This window comes from Oncorhynchus tshawytscha, linkage group LG01 (genome assembly GCF_018296145.1).
Source record: "Oncorhynchus tshawytscha isolate Ot180627B linkage group LG01, Otsh_v2.0, whole genome shotgun sequence".
In the NCBI taxonomy this organism is placed as follows: Eukaryota; Metazoa; Chordata; class Actinopteri; order Salmoniformes; family Salmonidae; genus Oncorhynchus; species Oncorhynchus tshawytscha.
The window spans coordinates 83,003,320-83,017,671 of NC_056429.1; the positions used below are offsets into that span (position 1 = coordinate 83,003,320).

General features: G+C 44.9%; 1 protein-coding gene across 1 annotated transcript in view; it reads right to left on the reverse strand.

Moving 5' to 3' along the window:
- The window catches only part of macrod2 (mono-ADP ribosylhydrolase 2), a 1,261,723-nt gene that overhangs the window by 45,655 nt on the left and 1,201,716 nt on the right, over nucleotides 1–14,352 (reverse strand). Inside the window, exon 12 of the mRNA XM_042326660.1 lies at nucleotides 6,729–6,803. Within this exon, the coding sequence (XP_042182594.1) occupies nucleotides 6,729–6,803 (75 nt within the window). The remainder of the gene's footprint in view (nucleotides 1–6,728; nucleotides 6,804–14,352) is intronic.

Here is a 14,352-nt window from a genome sequence, read left to right on the forward strand (position 1 = left end):
CTCTATCTGTCTATCTGCTCTATCTGTCTGTCTGTCTGTCTGTCTGCTCTGTCTGTCTGCCTTCTTTATCTGCTCTATCTGTCTTCTCTGTCTGTCTGCCTGCTCTATCCGTCTGCTCGGTCCGTCTGTCTTTCTCTAGTCTGTCACTCCCTCTCTCTCCCCTATCTCTCACCTCTCTCTCCCCTCTCGCTCCCCTATCTCTCGCCTCTCCTCTCCCCTCTCTCGCTCCCCTATCGCTCACCTCTCTCTCCCTCTCTTGCTCCCCTATCTCTCACCTCTCTCTCTCCTCTCTCGTCTCTCCCCTCTCTCTCCTCTCCCCTCTCTTGCTCCCCTACCTCTCACCTCTCTCTCCTCTCCCCTCTCTCTCCTCTCCCCTCTCTTGCTCCCCTATCTCTCACCTCTCTCTCTCCTCTCTTCTCTCCCCTCTCTCTCCTCTCCCTCTCTTGTTCCCCTACCTCTCACCTCTCTCTCCTCTCCCCTCTCTCTCCTCTCCCTCTCTTGCTCCCCTATCTCTCACCTCTCTCTCTCCTCTCTCCTCTCCCCTCTCTCTCCTCTCCCCTCTCTTGCTCCCCTACCTCTCACCTCTCTCTCCTCTCCCCTCTCTCTCCTCTCCCCTCTCTTGCTCCCCTATCTCTCACCTCTCTCTCCCCTCTCGCTCCCCTATCTCTCGCCTCTCCTCTCCCCTCTCTCGCTCCCCTATCGCTCACCTCTCTCTCCCCTCTCTTGCTCCCCTATCTCTCACTCTCTCTCTCCTCTCTCGTCTCTCCCCTCTCTCTCCTCTCCCCTCTCTTGCTCCCCTACCTCTCCCCTCTCTCTCCTCTCCCCTCTCTCTCCTCTCCCCTCTCTTGCTCCCCTATCTCTCACCTCTCTCTCTCCTCTCTTCTCTCCCCTCTCTCTCCTCTCCCCTCTCTTGCTCCCCTATCTCTCACCTCTCTCTCTCCTCTCTCGTCTCTCCCTCTCTCTCCTCTCCCCTCTCTTGCTCCCCTACCTCTCACCTCTCTCTCCTCTCCCCTCTCTCTCCTCTCCCCTCTCTTGCTCCCCTATCTCTCACCTCTCTCTCTCCTCTCTTCTCTCCCCTCTCTCTCCTCTCCCTCTCTTGCTCCCCTACCTCTCACCTCTCTCTTCTCTCCCCTCTCTCTCCTCTCCCCTATCTCTCACCTCTCTCTCCCCTCTCTTGCTCCCCTATCTCTCACCTCTCTCTCCCCTCTCTCTCCTCTCCCCTCTCTTGCTCCCCTATCTCTCACCTCTCTCTCTCCTCTCTTCTCTCCCCTCTCTCTCCTCTCCCCTCTCTTGCTCCCCTACCTCTCACCTCTCTCTTCTCTCCCCTCTCTCCTCTCCCCTATCTCTCACCTCTCCTCTCCCCTCTCTCGCTCCCCTATCGCTCACCTCTCTCTCCCCTATCTCTCACCTCTCTCTCTCCTCTCTCGTCTCTCCCCTCTCTCTCCTCTCCCCTCTCTTGCTCCCCTACCTCTCACCTCTCTCTCCTCTCCCCTCTCTCTCCTCTCCCCTCTCTTGCTCCCCTATCTCTCACCTCTCTCTCTCCTCTCTTCTCTCCCCTCTCTCTCCCTCCCCTCTCTTGCTCCCCTACCTCTCACCTCTCTCTCCTCTCCCCTCTCTCTCCTCTCCCCTCTCTTGCTCCCCTATCTCTCACCTCTCTCTCTCCTCTCTCCTCTCCCCTCTCTCTCCTCTCCCCTCTCTTGCTCCCCTACCTCTCACCTCTCTCTCCTCTCCCCTCTCTCTCCTCTCCCTCTCTTGCTCCCCTATCTCTCACCTCTCTCTCCCCTCTCGCTCCCCTATCTCTCGCCTCTCCTCTCCCTCTCTCGCTCCCCTATCGCTCACCTCTCTCTCCCTCTCTTGCTCCCCTATCTCTCACCTCTCTCTCTCCTCTCTCGTCTCTCCCCTCTCTCTCCTCTCCCCTCTCTTGCTCCCCTACCTCTCCCCTCTCTCTCCTCTCCCCTCTCTCTCCTCTCCCCTCTCTTGCTCCCCTATCTCTCACCTCTCTCTCTCCTCTCTTCTCTCCCCTCTCTCTCCTCTCCCCTCTCTTGCTCCCCTATCTCTCACCTCTCTCTCTCCTCTCTCGTCTCTCCCTCTCTCTCCTCTCCCTCTCTTGCTCCCCTACCTCTCACCTCTCTCCTCTCCCCTCTCTCTCCTCTCCCCTCTCTTGCTCCCCTATCTCTCACCTCTCTCTCTCCTCTCTTCTCTCCCCTCTCTCTCCTCTCCCCTCTCTTGCTCCCCTACCTCTCACCTCTCTCTTCTCTCCCCTCTCTCTCCTCTCCCCTATCTCTCACCTCTCTCTCCCCTCTCTTGCTCCCCTATCGCTCACCTCTCTCTCCCCTCTCTCTTCTCTCTCCCCCTCCCTTCTCAATTTTCTCCCCCCTCCGCTGTTTTAAAGTGTGTGGGTGTTCGTGTGTGTGTGACATGCGTGTGTGTGTGACATGCGTGTGTGTGTGACATGCGTGTGTGTGTGCGTCGGTGTGAGACCATCCATCGTATTTTTATTATTTCCAGAATGACACCGTGTCTGTGTGTGTGATGAGAGTCTCACAGACACTAGTGACATGTCTACATTAAGTTGATTGGTTGATACTGCAGCCCACCCACCCAGTCCCCATGAGTTAAGCCTATGGAAGGAAGCCCCATGGGCAATAAGAGTGAAGAATAGCCACTAACATAGATTCCAACCATTGAAATGTGTGCTCGTCTGCTTTGTGTACAGTATGGACTAGTGGCTAATATAGGCTACCAAACATCCCTTTAAGAGTGAAGGCTAGACTATATTGAAGGCTAGCTTCCAACCCGTTCCAACCCGTTGTGTGTGCTTGTCTACTTTGTGTAAGAACTGGTGGGAATAACAATATGTAATACATCGACCACATGTAGAGAGAGCACACGTAGAGAGAGTTTATCTATCTATCTATCTGTCATTCTCTAGTCTGTCACTCTCCCACCCTCTCTCTCTTTCTGTGTCTGTCTCTCTCTAGAGCTCATGTCGCTGCTAAATAAACTTAATAAACCCAAAAAAGAATTACAAACCCGTTCTCATATCTTTATCCCCTTCTCTTCTCTCTCCTCTCTCCTCTCTCTCTCCTCTCTCTCTCTCTCTCTCCCACTCTCTCTCTCCCTCTCATATAAATCCTATCTCTCTGTGTGATATGTGATATGTAGTAACTGCTCACACCTGTGTTTGCTGTGCTCTGGAGGGGGTATATGGCTGAGCAGAGCGAGATGTAACCCATCAATTATGTTATCCGCCCACACACACAAACACACATTTACATTCTGGAAATAACAAAAAAACAATGGCTGCTCTCACACCAATGCAAGTACACGCACGTCTCACACACACACACACACACACAGGCAGACAGACACACATACACACACACACAGGCAGACAGACACACATACACACACACACACAGGCAGACAGACACACACACAAACATGCACACACACACACATACACACACACACAGGCAGACAGACAGACACACAAACATGCACACACACACACACATACACACACAGGCAGGCAGGCAAACAAACACACAAACATGCACACACACACACATACACACACAGGCAGACAGACAAACACACAAACATGCACACACACACACACATACACACACAGGCAGGCAGGCAAACAAACACACAAACATGCACACACACACACATACACACACAGGCAGGCAGGCAGGCAGGCAGACAAACACACAAACATGCATGCACACACACATACACACACAGGCAGGCAGGCAGACAAACACACAAACATGCACGCACACACACATACACACACACACAGGCAGGCAGACAAACACACAAACATGCACGCACACACACATACACACACAGGCAGGCAGGCAGACAAACACACAAACACACCTACACACACAGGCAGGCAGACAAACACACAAACATGCACGCACACACACCTACACACACAGGCAGGCAGGCAGACAAACACACAAACATGCACGCACACACACATACACACACACACAGGCAGACAGACACACACACAAACATGCACACACACACACACACACACACACACACACACACACACACACACACAGGCAGACAGACAAACACACAAACATGCACACACACACACATACACACACAGGCAGGCAAGCAAACACACAAACATGCACACACACACGCATACACACACAGGCAGGCAGGCAGACAAACACACAAACATGCACGCACACACACACACACACACACAGGCAGGCAGACAAACACACAAACATGCATGCACACACACATACACACACAGGCAGGCAGGCAGACAAACACACAAACATGCACACACACACACATACACACACAGGCAGGAAGGCAGACAAACACACAAACATGCACACACACACACATACACACACACAGGCAGACAGACACACACACAAACATGCACACACACACACACATACACACACACACAGGCAGACAGACACACACACAAACATGCACACACACACACACATACACACACACACACAGGCAGACAGACACACACACAAACATGCACACACACACACATACACACAAAGACAGGCAGGCAGGCAGACAAACACACAAACATGCACGCACACACACATACACACACAGGCAGGCAGGCAGACAAACACACAAACATGCACGCACACACACACACAGGCAGGCAGGCAGACACACAAACATGCACGCACACACACATACACACGCAATCAATGTCTGAGGTGGATGTGTGATGTTGATTGTGTGTGTGTCATACTGATGTGTGTGCCACACTGATTTCAGAGTTAGCATTATCATCAGTTCACATATGGTACAACCCACTAGTAACTTAGAAGTTACTGTAAAGATAAGTTACGTTTTTTTTTTTTTACAGTTTAGGCTCTCAAAATAAGGCCGTATGAACAACGTATGCTATTAGCTGTGTTTGAATACTATTTGTGTGTAACTGAGTATGTAGTATGCTTATTGGTCATAGTATGGATATAGTTAGTATGCCAAAAAGTTCCCGGATGTCGTACTACATTCGCCAAAAATCGAAGCATACAAGCAGTGAACACAATTTCTGTGCTTTTAGGGCCCATAAATGCAATTCTTTAGAAAATGGGTGTGGCTTCACAACATTTTCAGATTTGAAGAAAATGGCGGAAAATATGCAGCCGAAGTCCAACAGAGAGCGGATATAAATGTAAGTACAAAAAGTAAATATTCATTGCTTTAATTAATTATGACAAATGTTAAGAAAATGTTGAGGAATGAAATGAAAAAGTAATGACTTTTCAAATAACTTACGTTTCACGTTATGTTGGCTGCACTAGCTTTACAAACAGCATAGCATAACGTTATAATTACATCAGTTGCTTGTGTGTACCGGTATGTTAGCTAGCTACCTAACATTAGTTGGCTACTAATACATCAAACTTTCCAGTATATTAACTATATGCTATCTAACTAACTACCCAATGTTTTTGTTTTACCCAATGTTTATTGACTTGATTATTCACGTCATTCTAGCTTAGCTAAGTGGTATAGTCATTGTGCGTTCTTAGTGGACATAGTTAATGAAGTAGTAAGATGTCTAATAATTTGTTATGCTAACAAGCTAGCAAGAAGTTGTATAGCAACAGCATCAACTTCCGGTAGACAGGCGAAGCGCTAGTACACTCAACTGAAAGGATACCGTTCATTTACATTATACTAAAATTAACTAATAGTATATAGTATGGGGTATATACTCATTAAGTATGTAGTATACAGTATGTTAGTATGGGTATTCAAACACAGCTATTGTGTTAGATAATATATATTTATATATTTATTTTATTTTATAGGGTCTGACTTGGTGAGGTCCATAGGACTGAAAATGGATGAATGCAACAACCATGTCTCTGTCACTAACAAATACAGTCATGGGTGGTAACAATTTACTCGAAAGGCAAAGCTTATTTGAATAATGCTTTACACTAAGCAGTGTGTTAATTTAACACTACTCCAATGTGTTTAAGGGTCCACAGAGTCCACAATTCCAGTGTTAATTTAATAACACTCTCAGTGTTCATTTAAAACAATGTTAATCTGGAGAATTTGCTGTGTGTGAATATGTATGTGTGTGTGTGTGTGTGTGTGTGCGTGTGTGTGTATATACGCCTCCTATAATAACAATGACATCACTTCCTAGTTAAAAACAAAAATAACAAACTCATAACAACTTGTCACTGTCACATCCAAGGCTATACATAATTGATATGTCTTTGTTTATCCTTCTTATTCCTGTAAGTCAGACAACTGAAGTTCATTCAGAGTAGTAGCACACAGTGACGATGTGTTTCGAGAGCTCTTTTTTTATTTTATTTTTCATTTTATTTTTTTTAACCATTATTTTACTAGGCAAGTCAGTTAAGAACAAATTCTTATTTTTAATGACGGCCTAGGAAGAGTGGGTTAACTGCCTGTTCCGGGGCAGAATGACAGATTTGTACCTTGTCAGCTCGGGGATTCGAACTTGCAACCTTTCAGTTACTAGTCCAACGCTCTAACCACTAGGCTACCCTGCCGCTCGTGGGATGAGAGGGAATGTTAATGTATTCCCTACACTATTGCAAAATAAACTTGAAGCTTGACACAGAGAGTGGGTAGCACACACAGGATAGAAGGACAGAACAGATACCAGCTTCAGGATAGTGCTTGTGTTAACTACCTGAATGTATATGTATCCATGTTACCTGTCTGTGAGTCCAGGGTTTCTTGCTCCATGGCTGTATGGTTGTCAGCGTCTTCTTTAGGTGGATCTAGCTCATCTGTACAGACAGTGGAAGGAGAGACATTGGTCAGCCCATGAGCAAACACATAGCATCTTCTACAGTATCTCCGCCATGACAGTACAGGATGGTCTACATTGGTCTGGTTGGACAAGACCGTGTTGTCTTGTCTGGACATAACACAATTCGCTAAATGTCAAATTGATGCCAACATTCAAAAGACCAGCATGTCGAAATGTTGCCAAGATTACTAAATGACTCCCTCCCTCTTCCTTCTCCCTCCCCTCCATCCTTCCCCCTCCCCTCTCCTCCATCCTTCCCTCCCCTCTCCTCCATCCTTCCCTCCCCTCTCCTCCATCCTTCCCCTCCCCTCTCCTCCATCCTTCCCTTCCCTCCCCTCTCCTCCATCCTTCCCTCCCCTCTCCTCCATCCTTCCCTCCCCTCTCCTCCATCCTCCCCTCCCCTTTCCTCCATCCTCCCCTCCATCCTTCCATCCCCTCTCCTCCATCCTTCCCTTCCCTCCCCTCTCCTCCATCCTCCCCTCCCCTCTCTCAGCAATGACATTTGGGACAAATTGAGTAAATGAAAGCCATGACACCAATAAGCTAACATGCTGTATGAATGGCTATTGTGCTGCTTCTATAATTGCTTTTCTAACAAGCTGAAGGAAAAAAAGCAATTTTTTCATATCTATGCCATTTTAGACCCATTCTCTGAACAATAAAAACGGCAGACCCCATTAGATGGGGAAGGAGAACAATTTCTACCAAAGCCTTGTTTTTGGTGTTTGTCTCGAGTGCTGCTGTCAATCTGAAAATGTTGACACACATGCAGGCACGGACGCATGCAAGCACGCACAAACACTCACAAACACACAACAACAGCAATCCTTCCCAGTAATCATGATTGGCATTCTATTTACATGAGAATCATGGCCTTATATACAGTGCCTTGCGAAAGTATTCACCCCCTTGGCATTTTTCCTATTTTGTTGCATTACTACCTGAAATTAAAATAGATTTTTGGGGAGTTTGTATCATTTGATTTACACAACATGCCTACCACTTTGAAGAAGCAAAATATTTTTTATTGTGAAACTAACAAGAAATAAGACCAAAAAACCCCCAGAAAACTTGAGTGTGCATAACTATGCACCCCGCCCTCTCTTTGCAGGTTTGTTGTGGTGCCAAACTCTTTCCATTTTTTAATAATGGATTTAATGGTGCTCCATGGGATGTTCAAAGTTTCAGATATTTTTTATAACCCAACCCTGATCTGTACTTCTCCACAACTTTGTCCCTGACCTGTTTGGAGAGCTCCTTGGTCTTCATAGTGCCGCTTGCTTTGTGTTTCCCCTTGCTTTGTGGTGTTGCAGACGCTGGGGACTTTCAGAACAGGTGTATATATACTGAGATCATGTGACAGATCATGTGGCACTTAAATAAAGTCCCCCTGTGTGCAATCTAACTAATTATGTGACTTCTGAAGGTAATTGGTTGCACCAGATATTATTTAGGGGCTTCATAACAAAGGGGGTGAATACATAAACCTGCACCACTTTCCCTTTTGTATTTTCTTGAATTTTTTTTAACAAGTTATTTTTTAAATATTACTTCACCAATTTGGACTATTTTGTGTATGTCCATTACATTGAGTCCAAATAAGAATCCATTTAAATTACAGGTTGTAATGCAACAAAATAGGAAAAACGCCAAGGGGGGTGAATACTTTTGCAAGGCACTGCATGCAGCCTAAGATAGTATATATTGTCTTCTCTGTCTTGTCACATCAGGTGGAGATGTATGTGTGTTTCCAACAATGCTGTGTCTATCTATACTGAACACATATGTAAACACAACATAGTCAAATCTTTGAAATTGTTGTGAGTCAACAGTTCATATAATTCCTTAGACCTTAATCTATGGACTTCACATGACTGGGCAGGGTGTGCAGCCATGGTGGGCCTGGTAGTGCATAGGCCCAGCCACTGAGGAGCCAGGCCCATCTACTGGGGAGCCAGGCCCAGCCAATCAGAATTCGTTATCAACACAAAAGGGCTTTATTACAGACATAAATACTCAGTTTCATCAGCTGGTCTCAGACGATCCCCCAGGTGAAGAAGCCGGATGTCGAGGTACTGGGCTGGCATGGTTTCACTTGGTCTACTGGACATTCCTGCAGTCAACATGCCAATTGCACGCTCCCTCAAAACTTGAGACATCTGTGGCATTGAGTTGTGTGACTAAACGGCACATTTTAGAGTGGCCTTTTATTGTCCCCAGCACAAGGTGCACCTGTGTAATGATCATGCTGTTTAATCAACTTCTTGATACACCACACCTGTCAGATGGATGGATTATCTTGTCAAAGAAGAAATGCTCTCTAAACAAATTTGTGCACAACATTTGAGAAATAAGCTTTTGTGCGTATGGAACATTTATGGGATCTTTTATTTCAGCTCATGAAACATGGGACCAACACTTTACATGCTGCGTTTATATTTGTGTTCAGTATAAATAAAGAAGACACTTTTATCCAAAGCAACCTACAGGCCAGCTAGCTTACATTTTCATATGGGTGGCCCCAGCAGGAATCACTCATAATCCTTGCATTGCAAAACACCATGCTCTACCATCTGAGCCAAATAGGACCACCTATCTAACATGATCACAACATATCATTCATGGGTAAACACATTTTTTTAAACCTTTATTTAACTAGGCAAGTCAGTTAAGAACAAATTCTTTGTTCAATGATGGCCTAGGAACAGTGGGTTAACTGCCTGTTCAGGGGCAGAAGGACAGATTTGCACCTTGTCAGCTCAGGGATTTGAACTTGCAACCTTTTGGTTACTAGTCCATGTAGTTGCCATACACTTCATCCAATAGCATTGTTATTACTCTGTCTGAATCTGGCAAACATGAATATTTTCTGTCTGAGTATACAAGGACACAATGACAAAAACATACATTTTCTCAGTACTTTTCAAACTGATTCAGTATATGTGTCCCAAATGGCACCCTAGCACCCTATTCCCTATATAGTGCACTACTTTTGACCAGAGCCCTATGGGCCCTGTTCAAATGCGGTGCACTATATAGAATTTAGAACATATTCCATGTGTGATATCACAAGGATCACTATTACTAAAGGTTTGTGCTATCCGGCATCCTTCAGACGTCCATACCAGTGGAGGCTACTGAGAGGAGGATGACTCATAATAATGGCTGGAAAGGAGTCAAAGGAATGGAAACCATGTGTTTGATGTTTTTGATACCATTCCACTTATTCCACTCCAGCCATTACCACAAGCCTGTCCTCCCCAAATAAGGTGCCACCAACCTCCTGTGGTCCCACCCTAAACCCTAACCTTAACCCTTACCTTAACCATAACCGTAACCCTTAAGTGACTCTAACCCTAACCCTAACCATTTTAATTGTCAACTTCAATGGGGTAGGGATTTCCCAAGGGTCTCAGATAGCACGGACCCTATTATAACCCACCACATTGTAGTGACACCACTGTATCTTACAGTTACTAGCTTTCTCCTGCAGGGGGCAGTATTGTCGCGTTGTTTCCTCCCAATGCAATACGCAGGTGAAATAACTCTTACTGTAGAATGTTGAGCTATTGATGAAAATAGATTCTAAAATACCATTCTACACAATAGGAGCAGGGAAGGTGTGTGTGTGTGCATGTTTGTTGTGTGTGTGCGTGTGTGTGTTGTCTGTGTGTCACTAATAGGACAAAGCAACACCGTGACTCGTCCTCCCCATCTTATTTAAAGTGAAAGATGAGGGATATGATTCCCCTGTGCAGACAAAATCATTTACACAATTCAAAAATGTTGTATGCTTTTTGAAACAAATGTCTGAGTCTGTACCTACTGCATTCAGTGTGTATCTGGATGAAGGGTTTAGTAGGAGGTTCTGCACTTCATTCTAGTTCACTTCAGATTTACAACATACTCATAGGACTATATGTATATATGTCAGTGGTTTGGACGTACAGTACCACTAGGAATGAGAGTCTCATAGGACAGTATGTATGTACACTACCGTTCAAAAGTTTGGGGTCACTTAGAAATGCCCTGTTTTTTAAAGAAAAGCAAATGTTTCAACAGTGAAGAGGCGACTCCGGAATGCTGGCCTTCTAGGCAGAGATGCAAAGAAAACGCCATAGACTGACGAGTGTCAGAAGAAAGTGCTTTGTTTCTGACCATTTTGAGCCTGTAATCGAACCCACAAATGATGATGCTCCAGATACTCAACTAATCTAAAGAAGGCCAGTTTTATTGCTTCTTTAATCAGGACGACAGTTTTCAGCTGTGCTAACATAATTGCAAAAGGGTTTTCTAATTATCAATTAGCCTTTTTAACTTGGATTAGCTAACACAATGTGCCATTGGAACACAGGAGTGATGGTTGCTGATAATGGGCCTCTGTACGCCTATGTAGATATTCCATTAAAAGTCATTTACAACATTAACAATGCCTACACTGTATTTCTGATCAATTTGATGTCATTTGAAAGTGTCACGAATCCCGCCGAAGATGGTGCCTCTTCCTGTTCGGGCGGCGCTCGGCGGTCGTCGTCGCCAGCCTATTAGCTGCCATCGATTCCCTTTCCTTTTGTTTCTGTTTATTGGGTTTAATTGGGTACACCTGTTTTGAGTTAGTGTTGTTTATAGGCTATTTAAGGGCACTAGGCCCGCTGGGTATTGTGCGGGCTTGTTCTCTGTTATTTTGGTGTTGGTGTATTAGTGTTATCTCATTATTTTCCGGACAGTTTTAGTCCTGTGTATTTTGGATGGGTTGTTTCATGAGCCCTAGTGTTGGCATGTCCATGTCTCCGTTGTCGTTGGAATAAATAGATTCACGTACGATATTACCTGCTCTCTTCGTTTGACTCCTCCACCGCACCATGTATAGAAGTCGTAACAGAATGGACATTTGTTTGGTGCTTTTCTTTAAAAAACAAGGACATTTCTATGTGACCCCAAACTTTTGAACGGTAGTGTATGTCAGTGGTTTGGACGTACAGTACTGCTAGGGATGAGAGGCTCATAGGACTGCTTGTATATTGTTAAGAATGTGCCCCTAATATGCTCATGTAGGACCGTCAGCAAGCAGCAGGATGCAGATACATAGGCAAGGAGTTAATCGGGAGACTAGCTAAGGCCTGTGGAGTAATCATATTCAATATCTACTGTTGTGGAACTCTAGCTATAAATAGTCTCTGTGTGTGCTCGCTAGGTCCTTAGCATGTGTGTGTGACAGAAGGGTCTACAAATGGATGAATCCACCTGAGTGACTTAGCTTTCAGCATCAGTACATAACACCACTTTACTCTCTAATGTTGAGGAGAGACTGATGCACTTCCAGTTGGGGGTTTCTGCTGGGTTTGTGTGAGAGGCATTAGGATGTGTGTAGAATATTAAACCTTTACAGTGAGATAGCTGCCTACAGCAACAACCTACACCCCTTCCAACACACACCTATCCACATCTCCCTCTGACACTCCCTTCACCCATGACTCTCTACCACACACACTGTCTCTCTGTCTGCTCTTCTTTCCAGTCAACCTTAGCGTCGGACAAATCATGGGTGAAAAACACACTGAGAAATTGGTCAAATAGAAAGTGCTTCAGAGCGCTACGACAAGCAGCTGTCGTTATATGTGACGGGTGTGCAAGGTGTGGGTGTGTGCGTCACTGCGCGGCATGCTGGGAAAGCCAGACGTCATAGGGGGAAAAACCATTGATTCTCCATGCCTGCACTGAGCTTGTTGGAACACAGAGGGAAGCCTGTCTATGTAAGGGCAAACAGGCTACTGGCTACAGTAGCTGCCTATACTGTACTGGTAAGGGAATACGTGTGTGTGTGTGTGTGTGTGTGTGTGTGTGTGTGTGTGTGTGTGTGTGTGTGTGTGTGTGTGTGTGTGTGTGTGTGGCATAAATACATCCTCTCAATTTAATTCTCTCCCCACATTAAAAGTAATACATGTATTTTTTCCTACTAGCTCTGACTATTGAGGAAAAATGTACTCTTAGAAACAAAGTGTTATTTTTTAACACATCCCTATGTCTAATTAGGGATGGCACATGTTGTGTTACTTTAAACACTGTGTTGACAACATTTTTCAACACATTATGTGTCAATTCCTGCAATGAATGAGTTAATAGCTGACAACCACACAACACACCCTAGATGTGTTAGATTATTGACCAATCACACTGCAGTCATCATGCATCTTTGCCGTGGCCTCACACTCCCCCACGCTCTGAAAAGTGAAGTGACAACTGACAGCCTGGAGTGAGCCTCAGCCAGCCAGCAGGAGGAATATGACACAATAAATAAGGTACATTTCATCTTTATCTGAATGAGGTGACCATTTAAGGAAAATGTGGAACGCACACAGTAATATTTTAACCTTGATTTATATATATATTTTTTTATATTTGTGTTTTTGCATTTACATTGATTGATTGATTAATCTTATGCTACACAAAAATAAATGACAAATGTTTCTAAACTAATCAAATCATTTTTTTGCACCAGATACTGAAATGGTTGTTCCAGTTGAAATGGCTTAGGTAGTCTCCTCACAATGATCCTAACACTGGCAGTCATTCTGAAAAAATCCAACTAAACTGTTGAATATGTGGCTGGATTCACTTTGCCAGCCAGCATAATGTGACTTGCAGGCCTGATGTGGCCTGTAACCTGTAGTTTCCTAACACCACTGTGCTATGGTATAACTAGGCCCTGAAAGAAAGGCCTTATGATATATATGTAATAATGTATTGTCATAAATAATTTAAGGTATAACCATATACAGGGGGTTCTATGAAGAACCCTACATAAAGGGTTTTGGGAGAACCCTAGATAAAGGGTTCCCCTACGGGGATAAAATGAAGAACGCTATATAGTTCTACTACTAGTATCCTTCTGCATCACTTAAACCAACTCCTGTCATCTTTCACTCTTTCACTCATCTTTCACTCTCTTTTTTGCATATTTTTATTTCACCTTTGTTTATACAGGTAAGTCAATTAAGAACAAATTATTATTTACAATGACGACCTATCTTCTCCCTCCCTCTCATCCGTCTATCTCATTTTCCCTTTCCCTCGTTTATTCTGCTGTGTGCTAAGGAAACAGTTAGGGGATTGAACTTTGGCTGTGTGTCCTGCTCCAGCTCTGTCTTGTGACATCTGATCATTTCCCTATACTGTATAATAGAGAAAGAAGAGTGATACTGCTGCATGCCAACTGGCCTGTGACATTGTCTCTTTATCAAGACTCTGGTTAAAGTGTCTTTCTCAGTTGCCTCGCTCTTCCACTCAGCCACTCTCACCTCTCTTTCTGTCTTTTTCATTCTCAGCCTCTCCCCCCTCTCTCTCCCTCCTGCCCGCTCTCCTCCTCCATCGTTGTCTGTCTCCCTCTCTCTTTCAATCTTTTTCTCCCTCTCTCTCTCTTTCTCTGTATCCTGATCTTGGATTTTATGTCAATTACATCACAAAGCAGGTCATCACAGCACATCAGGAGGATTGTACATTAGTCCCCCTATGAGACAGAGAATTAG